Below are 26,414 nucleotides of genomic sequence, written 5' to 3' on the forward strand. Positions count from 1 at the left end.
TTTCTTCTCTCTAATATCTCCAGTCATAAGAACATTTTTAGATTATTTGTTTTTCTACTAAAAAACAAAAAGGAAGCCTCTAAACAACCAAGAAACCCCCAGGTATTTGTGGTTGCCTGTACAATACCTGGAGCAAGGAAAATTAGTATTTCAGGTGGTAGAGTTTTAAGAATTCTCTTCTTCCTCACCGAGTAATCATCATTGAATAATTATATAGGAAAGAATTACGCTCTCCTGACAAGTGTTGCCTTGCTGCTGGCCCGTTGATACTCCTTTGGCCAAGATTTTCTTGTCACACCATCTTTTCTCTTAGTCCCTCTGGCTGCCCTTCAGGCAGCCCTTCATTCTTTTTTCTTCTCTCCTCCTTGCAGATGTATCTCCATTATGCTAAAGGCTGCCTGCTGGCTCTCACACTGCACCTTTTTAAAGTGATTGTTTTTAAAGTCCCTCTTTTTAAAGTCATTTGCAGCCTAGCTCCTGCTTTGGGGTTGTTTAGGGATGCTGGTTGTCTTTGCCGGATTTGATGGCAGTGCCGTAAAAGTTCTGGCACTTGAGTGTGCTGGAATTAAGGAGCAGCAATCAGGGGACTACAGTGTTCCCTTTGGTCTGTGCAAGAACCTCCTCGAGTCTGAGCATCTGAAGTGCCAATAAACCTGCTTGTTTCTGTGCCCCAGGCCAGTTTTGCACAGAGGATGTGGATGAATGCCAGCTCCAGCCCAATGCCTGCCAGAACGGGGGCACCTGCACCAACCACAACGGGGGCTATGCCTGTGTCTGTGTCAACGGCTGGAGCGGGGACGACTGCAGCAAGAACATCGACGACTGCTTCACTGCCTCCTGTGCCAACGGCTCCACCTGCATCGACAGGGTGGCTTCCTTCTCTTGCATTTGTCCAGAGGGAAAGGCAGGTAAGGGCACAAAACTTGCGTGAGTCTGGAAGGTGCTTCCTGGGGTTTATGCACTTGTTTAAAGCGGTGTGTTTATTTCACGCACTTCACCACCAAAAGGAAAAGCGCTGTCCTTGAGCAAAGAGCTGTTAAACCTCTGTAGCCTGGGACAAAGAAGTATTTGTACCAGACTAGAAGACAAACTCATTAGAGTTTAAGTTGCAAGGAAAGATCTTTTTCTAGCCCTTAGCAGAATCTGTATTTGCTTGAGAAGTTGCTCATGAGTGTGACTTGCTCTGTGGCCCTTGTAATAATTGTATGACTCCAGAAGGCAAATTTAGATATTTTCATGTGATTGTGTTAGCATCTGGGCATCCTTACTGGTATAATGGAAAATTTTCTGGTTAAGGTTAGGTGAAATTGTGTCTCCTAACGACATGGAAATGAAAGTGATCTGCGTATCTGAATTAAAGTGAGCCTCATGTGCACCTTTTCAGCTGTCAGAAAAATTATCATGCTGGTTCAAGAGAAGAATTGGTTAACTGCTCCAAGGATAAGGTTTTGATAATGGTCAGCCATTTTCCTGCTTCAGAAGTGCTGGAGACACCGCTAAAGTAACAGAATTTGTATTTAAATACAATGTTCTATGAGCGTGTGATGAATTCCCTACAGTAGTTCATAGGCTCAAGCCCGTAAGATATTGCTCGAGTTTCTAGCTGTGGGAGTTTCTATTTGAAATATCAGGACATGGAATTTGTGTGAAAAACAGTCTGACTGTTGCATCTCTCTATTTCAATAAACTCTTGGATGCTTCTTTAGGTCTTCTCTGCCACTTGGATGACGCCTGTGTTAGCAATCCGTGCCAGAAAGGTGCTCTGTGTGACACCAACCCTGTGAATGGAAACTACATCTGCACCTGTCCCCAAGGCCATAAGGGAGCAGACTGCACTGAGGATGTGGATGAATGTGCAATGGGTGGGTTTCTGTTTGCTCTCTGTGAGTGCAAGAGTGCATTTTGTCATAGCTTCTCCGTGTTCATGGGACTCCTTTTGTGTTCTCCCCCTTCCATTTCAGTGTCTTTAGATGCGTTTTAAACCTTGTGTGAGACCTGGGGCAAAGGGCTGAGCCAGAATAGTTGTCCGTGTTTGAAATGGAATATGAAAAGCAGCGAGATGCTTAACCATTCTTCCTTGTGCAAGAAGGGCTTTAGCACTGTGTGGGGAGTGCATGCAAACTGTTGTGATAATTAAGCTGTCCCTTAGAACTGCAGGGTACAATGAAAGCACCGCAGTTCATGCGGGAGCTGTTGCAGCTACGGCCTTGGTAGAAATACATCAAGGCTGTTTGACAGCCAGAATATGGCTGGATCTTTTGAGTGCCTTCCAAGATTGGTGACCACGTGGGCTTTTAAAGCTGTAGTTCTCTGATAGCATGCTGTTGTGTTGTTTTGGGGATTAACTGGACTCTTACAGATTTACTTAGAGTTTTGTAAGTGCTCGTTCATGCTTCTAGAGTGTGATGCGTGAAGGTAATGCCTAACCAGCACTCATGGAAGGGCTGGAAAGAAGCACTTCTTTGAATTTTGTTCCTCAGTCTGCCTTGCACAAGAGCGCTGTTCCTTTTTGAAAACACAAAAAGGACCAGTTTGGTTGGTCTGTGGCTGTGGCGGCATCTTGTCAGCCTCAGGAGTGAAGTCAATGTAAAATGTGATCTGGAAATAAGGCCTTGAAAACACCATTAGTTCTCTAATCCATGCTAGCTGGTACTTTTCTCTTAAGAACTTTCATTAGTAATATGAAGCAGAGTTACTCCTCTGGTCCCTGATGGTGACAGCAATCCTTCTTTTTGCCCCTGACAGGCAAGTAATCGCCACTGTTTTCTTCAGTGGCCTTTCCCCAGAAGGATGAACAGTCTTTCCCTAATATTACTTGCCAGAAAGGAATGCCCGCTGGAAAAGACCATGACTAATAAAGAATGCTGTGGCTTTCCTGCTCTGAGGAAAGGTTTTAACACACACACATCTATGCTTTTCTTGCAGCAAACAGCAATCCGTGTGAACACGCTGGGAAATGTGTCAACACTGAGGGCTCTTTCCACTGTGAGTGTTTGAAGGGCTACACAGGCCCTCGCTGTGAGATGGACATCAATGAGTGCCACTCTAACCCGTGCCAAAATGATGCCACCTGCCTGGATAAAATCGGAGGATTCACTTGTCTCTGTATGCCAGGTGAGGGGAGTTTCTGACAAAGATGGGACTTCCAGCAGAGGAAGAAACCAGAAGGCAGAGCTCAGGGAGAGCTGCCAGCTCTGCTGAGGTGGAACACAATGCTGCAAAGGGGTGAGGCTAAATGGTGAGAGCGAGCCTGCTGTGGTGGCACCAGCCAGGAGGACCTGGCATTTGTGTGTGGGAGGGAGAAAGCAATTAGAGGGCTGAGAAAGAGACCAATCTCTGCATCAGTGAAGGATATCAGCCTTCTGAGCTGAGTATGAGTGGACCTGTTTGTTACTATACCTGGTAAAGTACGTGTGCAGAGTCTTCTCTTTGTAAAAGCAAAGCAGGTGCAACCTTTAAAAGAGTGACTGTGTTTCGAGGTATGCATATGATGATTTTGAATAATGGTGTTTAGGGCTTTTCTTTGCTTAAAATACCCCAAATAATGCAAGCTCTCATTGAACTGAAGAAGTCACTGTTAAAAAAACAAAACAAAACAAAACAAAAAAACCCCAACAACAACAAAAAAACCCCACGCTACTTGATTGAAAGTGTGCATGTAAAATTTGCATGGCCAAGGTAATCAGTGACCAATGTTAGTCTTCTATTTTGCACTCTGATAGGAAGTGGTGAAAAAAAAAAAAAAGGATGTAAGTTGCCAGTTGCACAGACTTAAAAAGTACTAAAAACATAAATATAAATAAAGAATTGTGACCCCTGCAGGTGATCGGCTGATACCACGACAATTGCAATGAGTTTTTATTAAGATAGTATTTATTGATATATAATATGTCTTGAAAGGTGGAATGCTACTTCCAGTTTTTCTTGTACTCTGCCATTAGCTAAAAGCCCTTGAGCTAAAACTGTCGTGTTCATTTATATCCTTTTTACACAATAGTTAACATAACCCCTTCTCAAGTGGGAGAAAACATTAGATGTGAATTCAGCATAGACTTCTGTTATTGCTGGTTAGGTGAGCATCTTCAGCAACAGTGAAACCTACACAATCAACATCCCTTTTTAACCTCTGGAGTATATTCTTACCTCACAGTTTCTGTCCAGACTGCAAACTTGCAGTGAAACTCGGCTTAGACTTTCAGCACTGGTATAAGAGGCAGTTGCACTCTCAAGGGCACTTTCTACAGCCTTCACTCACCTCTTCTTATTTATTTTTATTTTTTTAATAGGTTTTAAAGGAGTTCACTGTGAAGAAGATATTGATGAATGTCTAAGTAATCCCTGTGTGAACAATGGAGTGTGTCTTGATAAAGTCAACCGCTTCCTCTGTGTCTGTCCTCCTGGTGAGTTCTTATTTCTGGAAGCTTTTCCTGCTTCACCCTACCAAGAAAAGCACAGATGTTGTGGGTGATATGTTTCTTGTGAGTTTCTGTTGTTCTTAGGGCAGCACCTGTTTGAGTGAGTTGCAATCACTATTAAATCAGAATAGTTTCACATTGGTTGCATTAATATTGTGCCTGTGACTGGGTAAGCACTGACAAACACACAGCTGGACACCTCATTTAAAAGGGCAACTGGCAACGCGAGCTTCTGTTGTTGTGAAAATTGTAGTGAGATACTCGGCGTATTTTAGAGATCAGGACCTCTGCACCGTTTTTGTCTATTTATGAGGTTTTATGCTGGTTTTGCATCACTATAGTTTATGCTGCTTACAATGAAGACTGAGATGAATTGGACTTCACTAGAAAAGGGAAAGAGATGAGCTCAGGGACCAATGTTAACTGTAGATGAACATCACTTGTTTTCTTCATGGCTTACAAAAAATTTCAAGTTCAGAATATATGTGACAAAAGCCTGCTCTGCATCCCTTCTTATTGACTAATGATGTTCAGGCTCTTGTTTCAGTTCCTTCTTCCAAGAAGAATTCCTGATGTTTTTTTACTTTTTTATCAAACTGCCCAAGAATCTGCATCACCTGACATCACCAGTCAATACTCAGTTAACTATTTCAAGAATTGTATTGAAAGTTCCAGGGCTATAATGTACCACATTCCATACTGCTGTAGTAATTCCAGTCTGAAGGATCTAGTGATGTATGAGCTGGTATTTTATTTTTAGCTACTTGCTTTGATTGCCTCAAAGATTTTTATTGGCAGGCTCTCAGTTTTACAGGCAGGCATAACTGTCCAGTGGTGGACACCACTTGAGCTCTGCTCTATCTGCCTTATTTCTGTTTGACTTGGCCGTCTCAGTTTTCGAGCTGAGGCTCCTTTGGCCTGGAAGACAGAACCTTTGGAGGGTGGGTTGGATGAGGAGCCAATCCACACGGGGTGTGGTGTGTGTGCGTAATGATGCCATTGAATGTAGATTTGCTGAGCTTATGTGTTTGGGTGGGTTTGAGGGTTTGCTGATAGGTAATTCCTGACAGAGCAGCTGTCTAGATGAACTCCTTCCAGTGACTTCCATCTGTTTCTGTGCCTCTCAGGATTCAGCGGTGCCGTGTGTCAGATTGACATAGACGACTGTTCCAGCACGCCGTGCCTCAATGGAGCCAAATGTATTGACCACCCCAATGGCTACGAGTGCCAGTGTGCCACAGGTCAGTCTTGTGTTCAGAGCCCCTGGCTGGAGATAACATGTCACCTAAATACGTGAAAGGCTGCTCACAAAGATGTCAGTGGTTTTACTTTCTTTCTCTGAAATGCTGCTTGTTTGTTGCAGAGCTTTTTCTACTCCTTTGTGCGGGGAATAGTATTTAAGTAGAGAAAGCCTTTCACTTGTGGCAGTTAAATTCACAGTTGATGGGAGTTCTGGCCTCCCTCTTTCAGCACCATCTTTTGCTTCCCAGAAGATGACAGCTTCTTCTGTATTAGCTGTGGAACCCACATATGGAAAAACATCAGCGTGAAGTCTCGTATCTGTGGTTTACCTCCCTTTCTCCAGGTCAGATTGTATCGTGTGCAGCTGAAAAACAAGAGATGGACCGAGCAGTGCTACTGTGCATTCTGATTTCTGTTGCGTCAGGCTATTTTATGTCAAAAGGTGACACTGAAGTGCAGTAACAGTTGTGGAAGAAATTCCACTCGGTAGCTGCCTGCCAGCGAGTAGCTGAAACGATTTGTCAGGTATCACACAGAAATTTTGTTAGAGCTGTGGCCAGAACTCAGGTGGTTTTTTTAATGCCTGGTGAATTACATATTCAGAAGCGTCAGGTTTAATTATAAGATTTTCTTATCTTCATACCTCCAGGGGTGATGTAGATGTGTTTTTATCCTCATTTTTACATCTGGTCAAATAAGAGGGTTCAGAGCTGTTGTATTCTAATTCTCAGTGAGGAGCTACTCTAGGTTGCTTTCAGTTAATGGTGCCTGATACACTGCTCATGATACAGGTTCAGGTATGAAATGCCTTGGCTTTAACTCTTCCATTAGGGAAGGAGCTGAACAGTTCCTGGAGCTATCTTAGTCCCAGTAATGTACAGTGAGGGATTTATGTGCAACTTTTCTCATTTTTAATCATTCCAATAATGAAATTATTAAGGCAAATTTGACCTCACTGCAGAATGTAGCAGAGATTTGCCTAAGTATAGTCTGTTTTGTCTCACACATGGTCTCCACCATTCCCAAAGTTCCTGAGGAGGCATTAAATTTGTTGGAAGAAGGAGAATGCAGTAGTTCTGACCAGGAGAGGAATAATGCTGGTCAGAATTTTCCTTTTGACTACTTCATGTGACAAACTAAGCAGACAACTGGAAAAAGAAGGAAAAGCTCAAATCTTCTCCAAACTTGGAAACTGCTTTAGTCTTTCTCAAGCCGGTGTGTGTTCTGGTTGCTTTCATTCACTGAGAGTGCAGAGCTTATCAGGCCTGGGAGGGGTTTGGGTCGTGTAGAGGAGGACAATGTGGAGAGCTGTGCCTTGAAAAGCAAGTTCTGAATTTGGCACTAAAACTGCATAAATCCCCTCAATACAGAAACTCTAGGTATCCCACCTGAGGAGGGAAGACAGTTGCTTCCATGAAGGCAAATGATGTATGGAGCATTTTCAGGCTGAAAGCAACCGAATGCATGTTACTGAAGCAGCAGTTCTTAGTAAAATCCTTGGTTAAATCTTTGACTGAAAATGGAAGAGGGACTCTGTGTTAGAGCTTTTTTCCATCCTGTCTGAAGGATTCTCATATTCTATATTCAAATGGCTTTTTCCTAGTCTGTCTCTTGTCTGCAAAGCGAGAAATCATGTTTTGGTGAGGTACATTCAGTTAAGAGATCCAGAAAAATTCCTGATCTATAAGTGGCTCAGTTGAGCTACAATAGCAGGCAAGGTAATGACTTTTGAATGAACGTATGCTAAGTATTCTATTTAATATTGACAGCCTTCTGTAAGACTGAAATGTGGAATTCTTCATGGGGGCAGGTCAGTTACTGGACAATAATATTTGAGTATGTTCTTGCTCTGCTAATCTCATAATATGAGTGATGTGTTCCCTGAATGGTAATCACCAGCTGCCGACGTGATTGAAAACTGCAAAATGTTTGGCCAAATGCTGTACAGATAGCTCTATTTACTGCTTGCTTTTTGTCTTTTCTTTCCCTTCTGGCATTATTCCACTTCTCCTTCCCAGTGGTAGATCATGGCTTTTCTTTTCCTGGGTTGTTTCAGGTCTTTCCTCTTTTATTTGTCCCTGCCCTCTTTTTTTTTTCTTCCCCCTCTGCCACCATTTTTCCCCTTATCTGTTTGTTTTTCCTCCTTCCCTAAAATCTTTTTATATCCATCTCTCTAACTAGCTTCCCTTCCCTCTTCCCACCCACTTCCACACCCATTCATCCAAGCATACGTTCGCAGAACTTGGAAATGTTAGCCGTCACCTGGTATGTTTGACTACAGAAATAACCACAAACCTGTATGAAAAATGGGGAGCCTCTTATCCACTTATAATACTCAGGTGAGAACCACTCTTCAGCTGTTGAAATTCCCTGCAGCTTGGTTTGTATCAGTCTCCAGTTGGTGTCTTGATATTTCAAGTTCTGCCTTCCTAATCTTTGGCTGCTGGAAGGCAGCGTGAGCTGTTCCTCCAAAACCTCAGCTCTGAAAACCATTTATTTCAAATTGTCCCTGTCTTGTATAGCTCTGCTCCATCACAGAGACCAGGGCTCTTGAGGGAGTTGTTTGCTGCCCTTAGCTTCTTGGACCCTTTAGCCCTTTTTGTGAATAGGTTCTGTCCTTCTCTGTTGCTCAGGATGTTTCCCAGCTGAAGCAGAATGAAACAGGCCAAATTGCTGCTTGTTTCATTGCTCCTAACCAAGAGGTTGCATGCCGCCTTCAATAAGTTTGCAGTTGGTGCTTGATTGCAGTTATTGAAAAGTTTCCCAGTGAAAGAGGCAAGAAAACTTTCTAATAAGCAGAGCTGCAGAAGCTTTGATGTGAGCCAGGGGAGTTCCCTTGGGAAGGTTTCAGCAGCATCTTTGCAGTAATTTCTCATTCTAACAAGGTCAGCCCCACTCTGTCCCCCTGTGGAGAGGAAACAATGGCAGGAGTGTGCCCTCAGATAGTTTATACTGATGCAAGTAAATATTCCTGATGGAGATTTACATATTTCCCCTCATGGCTACTGTTCCAAATAAACTGAAGGTGACCTCTTCCAGTGCCAGGCTTCTCCATGCATGATGTTGTTCTGTAATGCTGTGAACAGTGGAGAGTGTTGTGTTCCAGGGCTGGAAATGCAGCTGAGGTGCCCAGTTACCCTTTGTGCTCTCTACCACTTTGCTGATTCTTGAGACAATTCTTTCTATACCTGCATTATATTCACTGCAGCATCCTACCAGTAAACTCCTTACTTACTCCTGCTCATGGTTTTTCCTCAGGTTTTACTGGCCTTCTGTGTGAGGAGAATATCAACAACTGTGATCCCGATCCTTGCCACCACGGGGAATGCCAGGATGGCATTGATTCCTACACGTGTATCTGCAATCCTGGCTACATGGGTGCCATCTGCAGTGAGCAGATAGACGAGTGCCACAGCAATCCTTGCCTCCATCAAGGGCGCTGCATCGACCTGGTCAATGGCTACCAGTGCAACTGCTTGCTGGGCACCTCAGGTATGTAAAACACAAGTGGAAGGCTTGTATTCAAGCAGAATTCAAGCGTGTAATTATTTCTTACGTGCGCTCCGGTGTGTGCTAAATTTGAGACAGATTATGGTATGAGAGTATCGTTTTCACATTGCTTTTCCTTGCTGAACTTTGGTGTGTTTGTGTGGATTGCCTAACCCTCGCTGGTGCTGCAACTGATCTTGGGAGAATTTGCTTCCTCTTTGCTCCAAAAAAAGTCAGGCCTGCAGAAAAACTAGGCATAGTGTTCGAAATGTTTATTGCTTTGTTTAAATATTTAGTACAAGTCCAGGGTCATATTCAGTCAGCACCCAGTGGCTCAGGTGACATTCCTTGGTGTTGCAGTGCTTCTGCATCATCACCTGTTTAAGTTGCCCCCAGTGTGACTTTGAAGCAGGTGGGATTCTTAACTTGTCTATTTTGGGAAAATAGTTTTGCTGCCTTCTTTGTAAAATTTACTCCCCCCCTTTTTTTTTTTTAATCCAGGAGTAAACTGTGAAAATAACTTTGACGACTGCGCCAGTAACCCGTGCATTCATGGGGACTGTATTGATGGCATTAATCGATACAACTGCGCCTGCAAACCTGGATTTACAGGTAAAGTCAGCTGCCCAAGAGCTCTGAATTGTTTTGAAGATAGTTATCCGAGTAGCCAGGGAAGCTGTGCTTTGCATACTGACTGCAAGGGATTCATTTGGTATCTCAGTAAATCCTTCTAATCTTTGGATCTTAGCGTCTTACATTACAGCCAGTTCCACCAAGCAGAAAAATGGCTTAATCTGTGCTGTGAAATGCCATTCTTGTTAGGTAATTAAGTCCAATTCATGGTTCTTGGTTTTATAACAAATAAACCCACGTGACTTTGGTTTATTATTTACAACCTCTTTCCAGGGACAGAGAGATTGTGGACAGTATGGAGAGGTGTTTGATTTTTAGACTCTACCTTGGGCTTTGACCATGAACAGTATTTCTATTTCTGTGAAATCAGAGCATTAACTTGGTGTCCTCATGAGTTGCTTCCTGCTCTGAAGTCTTCAGATGAATAACCTGATTTCTTCAGTACTTCTCTGTCATAACATGGTCTGTGCTGTTTTCTTTTTAAACTACAAAATTTCTCTGGGACAGTAAAAGTGGGGCTGAAAAAAGAAGTGGTTAGACACCTCTGGTTCCATGTTTAGAACTGTGAGTCAACATCAGAACTATTTCTGATGGCTAAAGCACATCTTACCGCTGTTTATGAGGGCATTTGTGTTTTGAGCCATGTAGGGTAATGCAAAATAATTATTGTGAGGCTGTTGGTGTACTGTTTATTACAACTTTCTCAACATGTTTGTTACTGTTTATTACTGAATGATTCTAATTAGAATAGATCTGAAATTCATTAGAAAGAGCACTAAAAGGTCTCATGTGTCTTCTGCTTTTCTCTTGGGGTCTTTCTAAACTCCTGATGCTCCTTCCTCCTTCCCTTCCTCCTTCCCTTCCCGGTGGTACTCTCTAGTCCCCGGAATAAGAGGGATGATGCTGATCACTCATGCCTACCACTTTCCTATGTTGCTGGCACTCCATATTTGTTATCCTGCTGTAGCTCTAACGCTGTTAAAATAATTCTGTAATATGACGTACTGGCATATTCCAGCCTTTAAAGGATCTGGCTTGGAGTGGGGTCTTGTTATTTTGTCATTTCCTTCTGTTAAAAATGCTTTCAACTTACTGCATCATTCGCTCTGTTTAGCTTTCCAGCCTCACAAGACCTTCTGGTCACTGCTTCAAGGATCTTGCAGTCGTAATCAGAGGCAGGCAAAACAGGAAACGGTGCTTTTTAGAGCCCCTTTTGCGCAATAAACCACAAGAACTGTATTTACTGCAGACATTTGGGCAGTATTGGTTGTTCAAGGGGTAGGTACTTCAAAGCACAGGAGCAGGGCTACGACAAGTGGAGCTCAAGAGGTTTGTTGCAAGCATGATACAGCTGAGTGATTTTTGCTTTCCTAATCAATATTAACGGGTGATTTTTAGTGGAGATTCTGGAATGGCGTGTAAATTCTTGCTGAGTGTAAATACTGTTTTCCAAGCACAGGAAAGTGCTGCATCTCTCAGAAACGCTTCTCTCGGCTTGAGTTAAAGCACGGAGGCATGTGGGCTCCATGCTGCTGCCTTGGCTTCCCTGAGCTGTGTCTCAGTGTGTGTCCTTGCAGACGTGCAAAACCATCACTCTTCTGAGAAACATTGCTCAGTAAGTGTTGTTTTTTTCCCCCTAGGCCCCCGCTGTAACGCGGACATCGACGAGTGCACGTCCAGCCCCTGCCACAACGGTGGCACGTGTATAAACGAGGTGAACGGCTTTCGCTGTGTGTGCCCTGAGGGTTTCCACCATCCCCACTGCCAGTCCCAGGCAGATGGCTGCCTCAGCAACCCCTGTGTGCATGGCAACTGCACACACATTGCCACTGGGTAAGGGCTCGTTAAACCTACCTGCTGCTTTCTGTATTATTGTTTCTTGCTTTGTCCAGACTTCCAGCTTCCGATTTTTCTCTAATTTCTCAGATTACGATCCAAATTTATCTGATGCCTATGACATAGTCACAGTAAGGTGTAGACCTCCATTCACCAGCTGGTGTTTCAACATTGTTTTTTCTCTCCTGCCTCGTGTTGTTTGCTGGTTTTGCATGAGCATGTAGTGCCGGGTGTACTGCCACCATCTAGAGGGAGGGTTTAGCGATTCTAGCGAGTCGAGTGAACACAAAATAAAGAAATGGTTCCAAATTAAATCTTTGGGGAGCAGCAGCAATCTATTCTATCAAAACCTAAAGCATAGAGCATGGGGACTGTCTTTATTGGCTAGTGCTGTTCTACCTAACCAAACACTATTATCAAGAGACAGGCTGACTACTTTTGCACTAGGGGTGGATATTTCACCCAGGACACTTTGTCCACTGCTGAAATTTTGTCAGCTTTACTCATATTGTTGCATGTCTGAAAAAGAAAGGAAGATTCTCTCTGGCTGTTTTGATGGCAGTAGTTGCTTCTGAATCTTCCCTTTGAGGAAGACCAAATGCTGATTTTGGGAGCCCTAAATCAGACTTCTTTTTGGTAATGGTAAGTCTGGGGATGTTTTGTTTGTGAAAGTTCTTAACTATACATGGAACAGCCTCCCAGATATGTGTGGCATTCTGGGAAGTGTTGTCAGCACTTGGGCAAGGGAGTGATTTGCTGCTGCAGGTAGCTCTGTAGGGCAGGATGCAGCGTTTTCCCTGGAGCTGGCAGGAAGGCTGCCTTTATTGCTAATTCAGCCTCTTTGTAAGCTTGGAAAACAGATTTTTGCTCGTCTGTCATCCGTCACCTGCATTTGCATTCATACCCACATACACCTCACCCTGTGTCAGGTAAAAGAAGCTGTGTTTGCAGGGCAGGGAGAGAGGCCAGTGTGTGTTGTGTGGCCTGAGTCCAGGGTGATTCACCACGTCCCTGCTTCTACGTCATGTGGGTGGGTGGGGTGTGCTCTACTTCAGATTTTGAAATGTGATGGAGAAGATTGCTCCTGCTCCCAGCCGGCTGTTTTCATTTGAAACCACTATTTGGTATTAAAGCAGTCTAGTTATCTTTGGAACCTATTGTTCCCCTCCACTTTTTTTTTTTTTTTAATTTTTTTTTTTTCTGTCGTTGTTTGAATATGTTGGGATGGTCTTATCAAAGCAGAAACGTACTGCTGGTTGACTGAACGCTTTGTGAAAACCGTGACGAGGGAAGTGTGGTTTTAAGGGAGGGTTTACTTTCAGTATTTTCAAAACTATACAGCTGGGGTAAGCAATCTAAAGTAACTTAGGGCTCTTTAGAAGAGAGTTCTTCTGGTTTTCTCTCCTAAACTAATCTGCAGGAGAAACTGGTAGAGGGGAGTTATTTCAAGAGGCTCTGAAATTACTGCTCTTTTGCCTTTCAAGGTACAAGTGTGTCTGCGACCCAGGCTGGGTAGGAGATTACTGTTCAACAGAAGGGAATGAATGTAAATCAAACCCATGCCAGAATGGAGGAACTTGTGAGGATCTGCTGAATGGATACAGATGTACCTGTAGGAAAGGATTCAAAGGTGAAAATTCAGAGAAAATTTGTTATCTTTTCCCTTTTTTTTTCCTTTAGTGTACCTTTAGTGTACCTTTAGTGTCATTTCTTTTCATTAAGCTTTGTGGAAATAGTAATCAAGATGGGAAATGCCATGACTGTATGAAGTTTAATTACAGTCAGTTCCTGTAGTCATGATACGGTAGTAGAACACTTAGCAAGGGCTTGTCTAAGCCTTGCTTGGACTCATTAAGAAATGTCCTCTTGGAAGCTTAGCTTAATTTTCTTTGTAAATAATGAAATTTACATAAATGCCCTGGAAATTGGAGAGGCATTAAACTCAAAATGACCATGGCTGCTTCTATACTGAGCCCCGTGAGGGGTGCTCCGCTCTCCTTTTCCGTCTGCTGAGATTTTCAAAATGTGGCAGTGCTGTCCACTGCAATGTGGGATAATCATGTGAGTTACAACCTCCTTGTTCATTCTTCCAAGAAGCACCAAACTCTTAGCAGCACATTCTTCTGCTTTTTCCCATTCTGTTCTCCAGGTGTGAACTGCCAGGTGGTGGTTTCTCCTTGTTCCCCTAATCCTTGTGAGAACTCGGGAATCTGCCAAGAATCTCCTGACTCTGAGGGCTACACCTGCCAATGTGCCCCTGGCTGGGAAGGTAATGTGGATGGGGAACGTGGTGTGCTGAGCAGTGCTGGCGCTGAGCCTCTTGGCCATGGCTTTGTGAGGGGTCTCACCCTTGGACTTTCCACGTTTCAGGGGAAAGATGCACAGTGGATATTGATGAGTGTCTCTCCAAGCCCTGCAAAAACCACGCTCTGTGCCACAACATCCAGGGCAGTTACCTGTGTGAGTGTCGGCCTGGCTTCACTGGAGGGGACTGTGACAGTAACATCGACGACTGCCTGTCAAGTGGGTATCAGCACATTGCTCAGTGCTTTCCAGTTTTTCTTAAAAATAAATTTACTGCCTGCTGTTTGGCAGATTCTGAACGGTCTTTTATGATCTGTTGCCAAAAGGAAAAAAAACCCCCGAACTTCAGCTCTGTGATGTTTGAGGCAGTCAAAATCCATCATGTTCGGCTGCTAGAAATGGACCACGGTGTCCTAACTGATTGCAGTTGTTGTTCCCAGATCCTTAACTTGAAAAGGTCCTTGGAGTTTACATACTTTAATAAGAACCACTGTTAAATGCAAAATTATATTTGCCTGAAATTTTAATCCCTCAAGTGCCACTGCAGGGCTTACCTGTATTTCAACATAAGTTTGATTGAGGTGTGGTGGGAATCTGGGGTACAGCAGTCCTTCCTGAAATGTCTGTCTGACATTAATATTCTGGGAACAGTGGGTCCTGTTGCAGTTCCAGTTAATCCATGTTTGAAAACAAATTAGGCAGCAGGAAGAGACCCTCTGTTCTGGAATAGGTATCAGTTGCAGGAGGGTAGCCCATACAGTGATGAGTACTGAAACAGCTCAAATTGCAAGAAAACAAGTATTAATTTCATGTCCTTGACACTGCTGTTTATAAGGGAAACCAAATTCAAAGTAGCTTCTTTTTCTTACTGGGCATATTCTATGTCATCATCAGATAAAATCAGAGTCTCCTGAGAAATGTGACGTGTTTAAAAGTTCATCTGTTACTATTTGAAAAGTGTTTTATCAAACCTTGGAGGAGTTCACAATGCTGTAATTCTTAGATTGGCCAGGTCTTTAAAAACACCCAACCAAATGAACAGAAAAACTCAAAACAACCCCTCCAAAAAAACCAAAAAAAACAAAAAAAAACAAAAAAAACACCCCAAAAAAACCCCAACCCCCTATTTTTTACTATCAGCTTAAAACCAAAATGGAGTTTTGAAGACTTTAGGCGTGAACTTAGCAAATTGTGTTTTGCATTGGAAAAGAAATGTAAATTCATGACTGCTGTAGAGAAGGATCCAAACAAGTCTTATTAGCAAAAGTTACCGTGGGAGCCCCCAAAGCAGCACTGCTCAAAGAACTTCTGAGGTGTCTGGCTCAGCCTGAGCTTTTGATTCCTTCTTTCTGAGCAAACAGGTACAGCAGAAAAAGTGTCGCAGTGCAGTGACCCAGAGCTTTGCTTACTGAAGCCAACAAAATCATTGCCTGTCCTGTTAGTTTTTGTGTGGGTGTCTGAAGATAAAAACGTTCTCCAAGTGTTCATCTTTCACTCCCCAACAGCTGGGACATCTCTCTCCCTCCTCCCAAGTATTCTGAGAGCTGTGAGATTGGCCTCGTGTTGTCTTAGGCAGCACACCCATGAGGCTGAAGAGGCATTTCACATTACTGCCACAGCTGATTTCATTTAGCATAACAAAAACCTTCCATGCCTTGAGCCAAATGTCTTTAATCTATGAAGCAAACAAACCCTCCAACTACAGGAACTTATTGAAAAGTTGATACCCGAGTCTCCTTCTTCTGTCAGTAAATGTGTGGCACAGAGAATTAATACACAGCTTTTGGCTTCACTCATACGTGGCTGACCGCCACAGACACAACATTTTATGGCTGCCAGGGGTCTTGCTTTGAGTGTGCTTTTTCTCTGCAGTAGTCAAATGACCTTTAAATGGATGCAGGTGTGTCTCATAATACAAATTTTTAACATGTGAGCATATTTCTCGGTCAATAAATGAGCTCTGATTGCCTTTCACATTTCTTTTCTTCATTTCCCAGTAAACAGATTTCACTTACGATACTTATGATAAACTGCAAATTTTTGGTGGAGTCTATTTGCATTTTCAAGTTCACTTTTTAGTAGTACTTAAAAATAGTTCTAAATCCAAAAAAAGGCTCGGTAACCTATTTTTCAACCCCCTTGCTTTCTCCCTTTTTCCTCCCCCTCCCAGTTTCCCTCTCTGCCTTCATATATTAGGCTTTTGCTCTATGGAATGCAAAGTAGAAAAGGAATCTGGCTTCAGGAATGTGGGTCTTAAATCCAAAAGTGGAAGGAGAAAAGCAGGAAGAAATTACCGAACGGCAGAAGTCTTTCAGGCAGATTGGTACTTGTGGAAGCAGAAGGAATACAGTAATAGGAGGTGGCTTAGACCAAAAAACAGTGGTATGAAAGCAGCAAGAACATGGCAGGGATAAAGAAAATATCAAGAAATGCAGTGACTGAGGAGAATTCAAGGTGGTGTAGGAGTTTGTGAGCTTTTCTGCCAGCCTTTCCCCAAGCAGTCTGTGATGTTGGGAAAAATGTCAAGTGCTCAGTAGTGCATAAATGCTCATATATGTGTTAATATACACATGCACATTTGATTTGACTGCGCTGCTTTCATGCTGAAAATTAACATACAAGTTCTCTCTTGTGTTAAGCAGTCTGGAAAAGAGAGAATGTGCTGTGTTCTCTGATGAATAAAACTTGGTAAGGAAGAAGAAACTGCTGCTCTGTTTTAATTGTGTCAGTAGGCATCTGTCACAAAAGCAGAATTTGAATTTTAAACCAAAAAGCTTTGGGTTTTGGTTAAATAATAAACCAAGAGGCTTTGAGTTTTTGTTGAACAAATTCCAGCAGAGAAACCTTTAGGCCCTGAAGGTCGGCCTCGATTCACATCTTCTGGTAAATTTGTTATTTGATAATGCTTTGCAGTTACCTGTTCCATAAAGTGGCTCAGAAAAACTTGTCAGTACTCTGTCACACTCTGGGCTGCATGACACCTTTATTGTTTTTCTGTAGAAACAACTGCTCTAGGCCTGGCCCTTCACTATCACCCATTTTAACGCTCACCGTGATGCTTCTGTCCTAGATCCCTGCCAGAACGGAGCCTCGTGCGTGGATGGGGTAAACTCCTTCTCGTGCATCTGCCTGCCTGGATTTCACGGGGAAAAATGTCAGACGGACACCAACGAGTGTCTGAGTGAGCCGTGCAGGAACGGGGGCACGTGCACCCACTACGTCAACAGCTACACCTGCAAGTGCCCGCCGGGCTTCGAGGGAACCAACTGCGAGAACAACATCGACGAGTGCACCGAGAGGTGAGGCACCTCCGCGCTCCGGCCGCTCCTGCCCTCGAGTCAGCCCTGCTCAGAAGCGGGGGAATTCTCTTGTCCTGCCATTTGTCACACATGTTCTTGTGGTTCTTGCAAGAAAGCGGGCTTAGCTGAAACGCAGTTGCCTGGTCCTCAGTTTCTTCTAATTAGTTCCATTACAGGATGAATGGGACAGTGTTTAACAAAGGTTAAAACAGTTAGAGATGCTAGCTGATTGAGATATAAATAATTCGTAATTTTATAAGACCATTATCACATAGGGGAGGGGAAATAATTGGTTATGAATGGTTACTCTGTTGTGAAATACAAAAGCTGCAAAAATGGAAGCAATGGCCAACTGTTAGAAAGGTAGCAAAAATAAATTCGTCCTGAGTTGTTGACAACAAATAATATGAAGAAGAAACCAGGAGAAACACTAAATCCACTAAATTCTGCACTGGCAAGATTGAATCATCAGAGATCTTTTATTGCTCACAAATTGGATGTGGTTTAGCAGTGTCGAGATAAAACCTGAGGCCCTTCTAAAGGGGGAGGTGTGGAACTCAGTTGAAATGCTTAACAGCTGGCCCTTCTATGAATGGTTCATGTGGTAGTTTTCAGAGCTCTTTGAGAGTAAAACATGTGATTCCATCATCTGCCTGCATATTTATTTTAAGCTTCATTAGAATTGATGGAAGTAACTCCAGATTCTCAAATGGGAAACAATTCTAACAATTTCTTTAAAACTTGCACTGGTTAAAACAATAATTAAGAAGTACTCTATTCTAGTCTAGTTACCAGAGACAAATTATGCAAAACTCTTGGTTTTCTTAAGGATTTTCTGCACTAATAGAAAAGATCTTTCCTGGCTTTTATAAAATTGCATTTGAGGAGGAGGTATTTTAATATCTTTTTCTTAAGAGCGGGATTGTGTCACTGATGAGGGAGTGTTTAATTTGCACAACAGTTGTTGAATGGAGTGAAGTATGCTGGGTGTTTTAGCAGAACTCCTCCTGGCTCTTCCTTGAGGTTCATCCTGTTTTTGTTTTTGTTATCAGTCACTACAGGAACCAGTCTTGCAGGTATGAATTAAGGATGTAGCAATTTTCAGGGCTCTGGCAAGCTAAACCAGTCACACCTTCTCAACCAAAATTACCGAGCTGTGCTTAAGAGCACCGTGGTTGGCTAATTTGAATTTGGGTCAAATGATTCTTCCGTGTGTTGTGTGAGAAGCTGCCTGTGGGAGAGTGCCCTCTCCTTTTGGTACCTGGTCTCAGTGAAGCACACCAGGTGATTGGGGTTCCTCTGTCTTCCCTGCTTTGCCATGAGTGTAAACAGCAGTTTTCTCTCTCTAAATCAGAATTCAGCCCCCAAGACAGCGGAACTTTTCTGATAAGCAGTTTAATGTTTGATAAGTGGGTTAATGTCAACATCTCTCCTGTAATCACAGTCAGAATTGCGATATTTAAAACTTGCTTCCCTGCACTGGGTTCAGGGAGGTGAGTCAGTGGCTTCTCTCATGGAAATACCCTTTGACAGGGCACAAAGCAGATAGCAGGCATGAATTTGGTTTATCAAACTGATTATCTCAAGTCTGATCTAGGGTTATTCGTGGAGGAGCAGGAGTTCCTTTACAAGGAAAACTGAGTCAATTTTGCATGAGGCATCAATTCTCCAAACTTTCCCAGTCACTTCTCCCTAGGACACCTAATCTGGCAGAATTTCTTATGATCAGAAGATTGGGGGGGAGGGGGGGATAGTTCCTTTGATCTGAATTCTGCCACGGCATGTATGAGTAGTTTTACAAATCAGATCTTAAGATTCTCATGAGAAGAGAAGGAAGGGATTTAACAATACCAATACTTTCACATAATTTCAGTGAAGATCACGCTTGTGTTTTGCATGTTCTATGAACTTTTTCCTTGAGAAACCATACCCCTGACTCCTTTGAAGATTTTCAAGAAAGGCAAATCGTTTTGTTTCTCATAATTTGTAATACAATTGTAATTTGCAATAAAATTTATCAGTTTGAGCAAGTCACACAAGGTACTGTTTGCGGTCACATTGAAGCTGGGAAGATTTCATTAAATCAGTTACATCCATCATTAGTGACTCATTGAAAGCCTGCATTACTTTCTTGGTCTGCTGAGGTAAAAGTGAGCTGAAGGGTGAGCTGGAATTCCCTAGGTTGGCTGTTTTCTGATTTATGCTTCTTCAGCCAAAAGTTAGCAGTGATCAAAAGATCCTGTTATCTGCTTTTCTCCCTTATTTCAGTCACGTCTGTGCTCTCTTTTGTCTGTGAGCTAATTGCAGTTTGTCGGAGCTTACCTTTCTTCCTCCTCTCTTGCAGCTCCTGTTTCAATGGAGGCACTTGTGTGGATGGAATCAATTCCTTCACCTGCCAGTGCCCCCTGGGGTTTACAGGACCCTTCTGCCTGACAGAAATCAACGAGTGTGACTCCCATCCTTGCCTCAACAGGGGCACCTGTGTGGACAGCCTGGGCACATACAGGTGTATATGTCCCTTGGGCTACACTGGCAAGAACTGCAAGGTGGGTGACTTCTTGTGGCATTGTTGTTTGAGCTGTCCAGCACCAAAGGGGGCTGGGAGAGGTGTGAGGTGCCAAACGTGCCTGAGCTCTTGTTCTTTCAGACCTGATGAGGGTTGGTTGGCCCTTTAGGTGCCCCCGTTCAAAAGTGGAAATCGCTGAATGTGCTGGAAGACACCTTAAAGATCATCTAGTTCCATCCCCTGTCTATTTGCAAGGAGGAGAAAAGTGGTTGTTTATGAGAACAGGTGTCACTGGAACTTGCTAGATTAGGTTTTTTAAATGAAAACCAGCTGTTACCCTGGAAAATGGCTGCATTTCATTCAAAGCATAAAATTGTCCTGATTAAAGACAGAGTCCTGCATTTAAAAAAAAAAAGAACGAAAAACACCAAAACAAAAAGCCAGCAAACAAGCACAAAACAAAAAACCAGAATATCAGTCTGATTAGCAGGATTTAGATTCAACTGGTTCACTTTTTACAGGGAGGTAAATTTTAATCAGGGTTGATTGTAAATTTTTTTTCATGAGAAGCCAGAAGATGTTTTGAGGCAGTAAATGACGTGCTTGTCCTATTCACAACCTCAATAAAAATCTCTAGCCTTACTGGCTCACTTCAGTTCAGGCAGTTTACGGTTTTCCACAGGAGCTCCAAACCCTGTATACTGTAAATGACTGACTAGTGCCTATTAAAATCTCTAACTTGGCGTGGCACCGTGGAAACAGAAGGATGTTTTTCAAATCAGAATTCTTCCTTTTGATTCTGTTCTTATCAAAACAGTAAGAATGATTTGAGACTATTTCTGCTTTTGGAATGGTAAACTCTGTATTGGCTTCCTTCACCAGCAGTCTCGAGTGCTGCCATTTAAAAAAAAGAAAAAAAGGGTAATTTCTTAAATGGCTGGAAAACACTACAATTTTGTAAGAATTTTGCGGCTCTCTTTTGTGCCAGCTTGTCTTTGTAAAGCAGAAAGAAGCATTTTAGTGGCTGTGGGGGAGGTGCTTTTTCAGAAGTATGTTGCTAGACATTAAATTGTCAGGTCTGCTTCTAGGTATTGCTAATGGAGGAAATGAATGCAAAGTAATGAAGTGATAGAAAAAAGCAACCCCTCTGCTACCCTAATTATGCATTCTGGGCACACCACTTAAACCTCATTGGGAGAATTAGCATTGAGAGTGATCGTGAAGTTCAGTAGTTCCTCTTCTGTTATGTTTGCTTTGTTTTTACTGGAGAAAAGGATTTATGCCCCTTTCCCCACATTAAATGCTGTGCATTCTCAGAAAGTCTGCTTTATGTTCAGAGAAGCTTGATTGTAATGTATTACCCATTTATACAAGGAACCAGAACTTTCTAAATTTATAAGTACTACTCAAAGCTGTATTGGGGAGATTTATAGATTACAGCTACACTGTAGTTTTTGTCTTAGTGGTAAACTGGCTTGACCTAATTAGCAAAGCTAAATAAGCAGCACAAAATCAGACAATGATTCATAAGTTTTAGAATTTGCATGTAAAACAGTCAGCTACTCATTACAAATGCAGAAGCAAGAGGCTCGGTGTTTTTTCTTCTTCACGCTCAACTACATGTGATAAAACTTAATTCCAAGTTTCCTTTTGGTTGCCTGTGAAAGCACAGATTTTTTTTTTTTACTTTAATCTTTGTGAAGAGACAGTTTGCATCTGAAAAGCAGAACTTTCTGCAATTGAAATCGCATTTTACAGCCAAAATTCAGTGCTACTCACTTTAAAAACCTCACCCTTCCTCAAGTCAGCTTGAAATCAATCAAATGGCGGCGTCAATTTGAAGATGAATTGTTTAGAAAGGAAATTATGGTTAGTGGTTGGTTTATATTACATCAGATAGTTATTTTGGGTCTTCGCTTTCATATGATGATTTACTGAGTTTTAGACTCTTTGTTTTTATATGAGAAATCAAGAAAAACAATATACTTTAGCCCATCTTCAGTTCATGAAACCATTGTGGGGTTTCAGTTGAATCTTGGAAGACACAGAAAGTCAGAGAGACCATACTGCAGCAAATGGGACCAAAAGGCAGGTATGGTGAGCTAATGATAGAAAAGAGAAGTACGGATCAATATGTGGAACACATTTGTCACCCTCAAAAAGCGGTGGAGATGGGGGCAGTTAGGGAGAATGACTGGAAGCCTCCTGCTGATGGGGAATTAGAAAACTAGTGTGAGATAAACCCCAATTTTCTCCAACTAAGCCAGCCAAAGATCCACCTTCATGGCGAGGTGTGAGAGTTTGGAAATAATGCTGCCATCTGGGGTTTATTCCTCTATACACCTGCACTTTCCTAGGCATACGAGACTGTCAGTAAAGTACCTGGCTCATGCTTTGGTAATGTCCTGATCTTTCCAGTGTCACGGGGAATTGCAGAGCTCCCTTTCTTTGCATCTTGAACTTGTTCTCTGAGTGCTGTTTCTCCTGCATTTGCCACATTTCACGTGGGTTTTTTTCCCCTCTGCAGTCACTCGTGGATCTGTGCAGCAAGTCTCCCTGTAAGAACAAGGGCACATGTGTCCAGACTCTGGCCCAGACTCGGTGTGTGTGTCCGCCCGGCTGGACTGGCGCCTACTGCGACGTGCCCAGTGTCTCGTGCCAAGTGGCAGCTTCACAGAGAGGTAAATCAGCATCCTCTGTGCTTTAGCTGAAAACATTTCCCCTTGCCTCTCCTTCCCCCCTGCACCTGTGCACGTCCCAGAGAGCTTTGCCTCTAGGTGGTTGACGACGGTCACTTCTCAAGTGAAAATACTCTCTGCAAGGCTGTGTTTGGGAGTCGAGGCTTTCTTGATTCTCTCCATCACAAAAATATCAGAAAGGAGGAATGAAATACTTTATGAGGTCTCACAGTTTTAGCAGTGCTGTTTTACGTGGGCTGCCTCTTTGGAAAATGCATCAGCCCTTCATGCTAAACCCCAGGTTTCTGCTAAACCCCAGGCAGGCCAGGTTTAAGACATGTTGTCCTTGTACAAGAAACGCATCTTGGAACTCATTATAAGTATTTTTGCAGAGAATATCGATTACTAAGTGCACTATTTAGCCTTATAGGTTATACCATGGCCCCTCAAAGTAGTAATTTTTAACTTCAGATGATACATATGTAAAAGATTTTGTTTTTAAGTGAATTTTGTCTGGCAACATGGCTTGTGGCCCAGGCAGATGGACGCTGTCGTGCCACTTTTGTCAGGAAATCCAGACAAGCAGCTTCAGTGTCAAACTCTCATGCTTTTTGGGGACATTCTAGATACAAACATTGAACCTTTGTAGAGCAGCAGTAGTACTTCAGATATGTATTCACCAGGCAGTGCTAAAGTAATACATCAGTATAAATGCATCATGCCAGTGTTGAATCCAGTGATCCAAAGAGGACAGAGCAGTGACTTTGTTTGTAAGTGAGTTTTGGTTCTGATCCACTGTAATTTAAGGAGTAACGCTTCAATTTTAAAGTTGCAGCTTTTCAGTTTGTTGGGCCTCTCCATATCCATTCCTGTCTGAGCTACCAGTGCTGGCAGCAAGTGCGATTTCTGTGTTTGCTCACTTGATTTAACTTTGGTTTCAGGAGTCCCCGTGGACCAGCTGTGCCAGCACTCTGGTCACTGCCTCAACGTGGGGAACACCCACCACTGCCAGTGCCAGGTGGGTTACACGGGCAGCTACTGCGAGGTGCAGCTGGATGAGTGTGACTCCAGCCCCTGCCAGAACGGAGCCACCTGCCGGGATCACCTGGGCGGATACCAGTGCGAGGTAACCCCCGGGATTTCCTGGGAAGAAGGATAAATACTTAGGGCACAGTGATAGAGAGGGAATCAGGAGAAATCAGCAACATGTGCAAGTGGTAGAGTATCTTCAAACAGGGGGTAAAAGCAGCCTGCACCTGGAAGGAATCTTAGATCTGGCTGTAGCAAAAACAGTGCTCCTGAGAGGTTTTTCAGACTGAATTGAGAGGTGTGATTGGAAGGAACTGTGGTTGATGAACATTTGAACTCTCTGTGTCCTTGGAGAGTGGGTTCTTATCTGGAAAGGCTTTTTGCCTGAGGTGTAGCTTATATTAAAATATTTGTAAAATGTATTCAAGAAATACTGTATTTTCCCTGCTGGATGGGCTGAGTATCCCTTGCCTCTCAGGGTGGGCAATGCTTTCCACTGCTGTTTCCTAACGCTGATGCGGAGAGCAGTGTAGGCCATGAGAGTATTGTATATCAACCTCCCTAAGCTTTTCAGAATGGTAGAGCACCTTGGAAGCCCATGCCCAGAGGGGAAGGATGAATTTTACGTGTACATTAAGCCAAAACTACTAAGCCAGTTTCAGGATTTGATCTGCTCTGTTTTGCAGCAATCGAATCACTTGAATTCAAATTTGCAGCGCCCTGTTATGTGTCACACGGTCGAGTTGTGTGCTTAAGCTGCTGGCTCTGCAGCCCTTGAAATCACTTGCAGTCGTTCAGCTACAAAGGCAATCCTAATCTTTCTCATCGAGGGCTCCTCTGTCTGTGTTAGCCTTTCTGAGATGTCTGCTAATGTATCTGTTTGAAGAGTGTTCACACTTATTTCTCTGCCGGCAGTGTGTGGCTGGATATCAGGGTGTCAACTGCGAATATGAAGTGGATGAGTGCCAGTTCCAGCCCTGCCAGAATGGAGGGACTTGCATCGACCTCGTCAATCAATTCAAGTGCTCCTGCCCACCAGGAACTCGGGGTAGGGAGCTCAGCAATTAAGTGAATGTTTCAAGAGGGGAATTTTCCTCTCTGGCTGCTGGTTTCACAGACACACTTTAAAGGGAATGCATTATGTCCTTTGAAGAATGTTCCCAAAGCACACTGGATCCCTTGAGATACATATTTTCTCTTTAAAAATAAATGCTGCTTTTTTCCCCCTCCCTTTTATTTTTTTTTTTTCTTTTAAAGGAATAGGTCGTGGCAGTGTCCCTTGGGAATGTATGGTCTGTCTTTGGCAATGTGGATGCATGAGATTGCTGTTAAGGTCTCTCCCAAACCTATCTGTTTTGATACAGTAAATCCAAGGTTTCTTTTTGGCTAAGTTGCTATGAAATAAACAGGAAACTTTTTTAGTTCTTGTATAACTTCCAGTGTCCTTTACTTGCTTAAATTTTTGCCCTTCATTGTCCTCTAGTTTGGAGTCTTTTGTGTAAGAGAAGTTGAGTGACTCTAGGCTACCTTAAATTATTTCAGCATATTTGAGCTCTTTTATTTAAAGCTCCTTGGGGAAAAAAAAAAAAGTAGTCCACAGTTTATATCAGTAGTTTTCAGTAAGCATGATTCCACAGTCTGTTTATTGTCAGGTTTCTTGAAACCTAGCCTTCCCTTTTATATCTGACCTATGAACCTGGCTTCTACCTTTGAAAATATTCAGATTTTAACATTTTTAACCCATCAATAAAAGCTTTCTCACTTTATGTTCTTTTTTGAGCTTATTTCTCAAGTCAGTTAAAAATTTTAAGTTGCTCTGAACTTTTTCTTTCTGAAGTGTGTCATCTCAATGTAGGTGAAATCTTCAGATGTCAGACAGAACTAAATTCTTGGTTCATAAAGTAAATTTAAGTACAATTATAAAATAATATATTTGCCTCCTGCCCATGCATATCACCAGTTCATTCACTTTAGTGTGGCTCTCAGCACATCTCCCCACTCTGGATAAGTGTTTGTTTCATTGTAAATAGCTGCACTACCAATTCTTCATGTATTGTTCTTAATATTATTCTTCACTTAAAAAAAAAAAAAGTGCAATAAAACAAAAGCAGAAATGAACCTGCTTTTTAGGTCTCTACACCCAAGAGGATATTTATGTACCAGTAAACTGCCAGAATTATTGTTGAATATTGCCAAAATACCATTGCCAGAATTTCTGTATTCCACTAAATCCCCCACCATCCTTTGAGAGGTTCTGAGTGTGCTGCTTTTAATCCCTCAGTCTTCCTTTTTTGAGATTAATTACTTTTTGGATGTGACAGATTTTTTTTTTCTTTTTTTGCTAAATGAAAGGAACTGGAGGGGACTTTATACAATTATTTAGGATAGTAAAACTTAGCTTTTGTCCGTGGCCCAGTTTGTAATTAATATTTTTCTGATGCCAGTGTAAGCATCCTCCACATTTAGGTGAAGGATTTTACTTGCTGTGGTTGGAACAACAGCAATAAACTTGCCCAGCTCCCCCTCTCTGTCCCCAGAGAGGGGAACCAGCACCAGACCTTGTCCCTTGAAAGGAAATCCTGCAGGGAGGAGAAGAAATTGGCCCTCCCTGGCTGCTGGTGGGAGTTTGCTGTAGGTGCCCAGAAGCCAGACTGGCGGAATCAGTGTTTTATCACAGCTGCTTTTTTTTGTCGGTTTGCTGTTGCTTGTTTTAATGCCGTTGCTTCAAATGCTCTTTGCCCAGTTCCAGGGTAGCCTGGTGGCAGCTCACGGCCTTTGGGGGAGAGCACGGGGCTCCCGGGCTCTGCTCAGTCTCAGGGCTAAATCAAGTGCATCTTCTTTGGGCTTGGTTTGGTCTTGTGTTCTTAATTATGCCCTGACATTAAGTCAAGTATGAAAGCTGCCAAATACCAGGATGGTCTAGCGTTGAGGACGGCCTGGATGTAAAACACATGTACCCTAAGTCTGCTCTGGAGCTGGCTGT

General features: G+C 42.8%; 1 protein-coding gene across 1 annotated transcript in view; it reads left to right on the forward strand.

The window, feature by feature from the left end:
• NOTCH2 (notch receptor 2) overlaps positions 1-26,414 on the forward strand; it is an 82,925-nt gene that overhangs the window by 39,151 nt on the left and 17,360 nt on the right. Inside the window, exons 6-21 of the mRNA XM_066192021.1 lie at positions 675-908; positions 1,707-1,862; positions 2,926-3,114; positions 4,287-4,400; positions 5,543-5,656; positions 8,916-9,149; positions 9,648-9,758; positions 11,420-11,612; positions 13,100-13,245; positions 13,765-13,884; positions 13,986-14,138; positions 16,990-17,218; positions 19,563-19,764; positions 22,252-22,405; positions 23,344-23,528; positions 24,347-24,479. Coding sequence (XP_066048118.1) covers positions 675-908; positions 1,707-1,862; positions 2,926-3,114; positions 4,287-4,400; positions 5,543-5,656; positions 8,916-9,149; positions 9,648-9,758; positions 11,420-11,612; positions 13,100-13,245; positions 13,765-13,884; positions 13,986-14,138; positions 16,990-17,218; positions 19,563-19,764; positions 22,252-22,405; positions 23,344-23,528; positions 24,347-24,479 — 2,667 coding nt within the window. The remainder of the gene's footprint in view (positions 1-674; positions 909-1,706; positions 1,863-2,925; positions 3,115-4,286; positions 4,401-5,542; positions 5,657-8,915; positions 9,150-9,647; positions 9,759-11,419; positions 11,613-13,099; positions 13,246-13,764; positions 13,885-13,985; positions 14,139-16,989; positions 17,219-19,562; positions 19,765-22,251; positions 22,406-23,343; positions 23,529-24,346; positions 24,480-26,414) is intronic.

Source organism: Chamaea fasciata, unplaced genomic scaffold (assembly GCF_029207755.1).
Source record: "Chamaea fasciata isolate MVZ Bird 193981 ecotype frontalis unplaced genomic scaffold, bChaFas1.0.hap1 SCAF_10, whole genome shotgun sequence".
NCBI classification, from domain to species: Eukaryota; Metazoa; Chordata; class Aves; order Passeriformes; family Sylviidae; genus Chamaea; species Chamaea fasciata.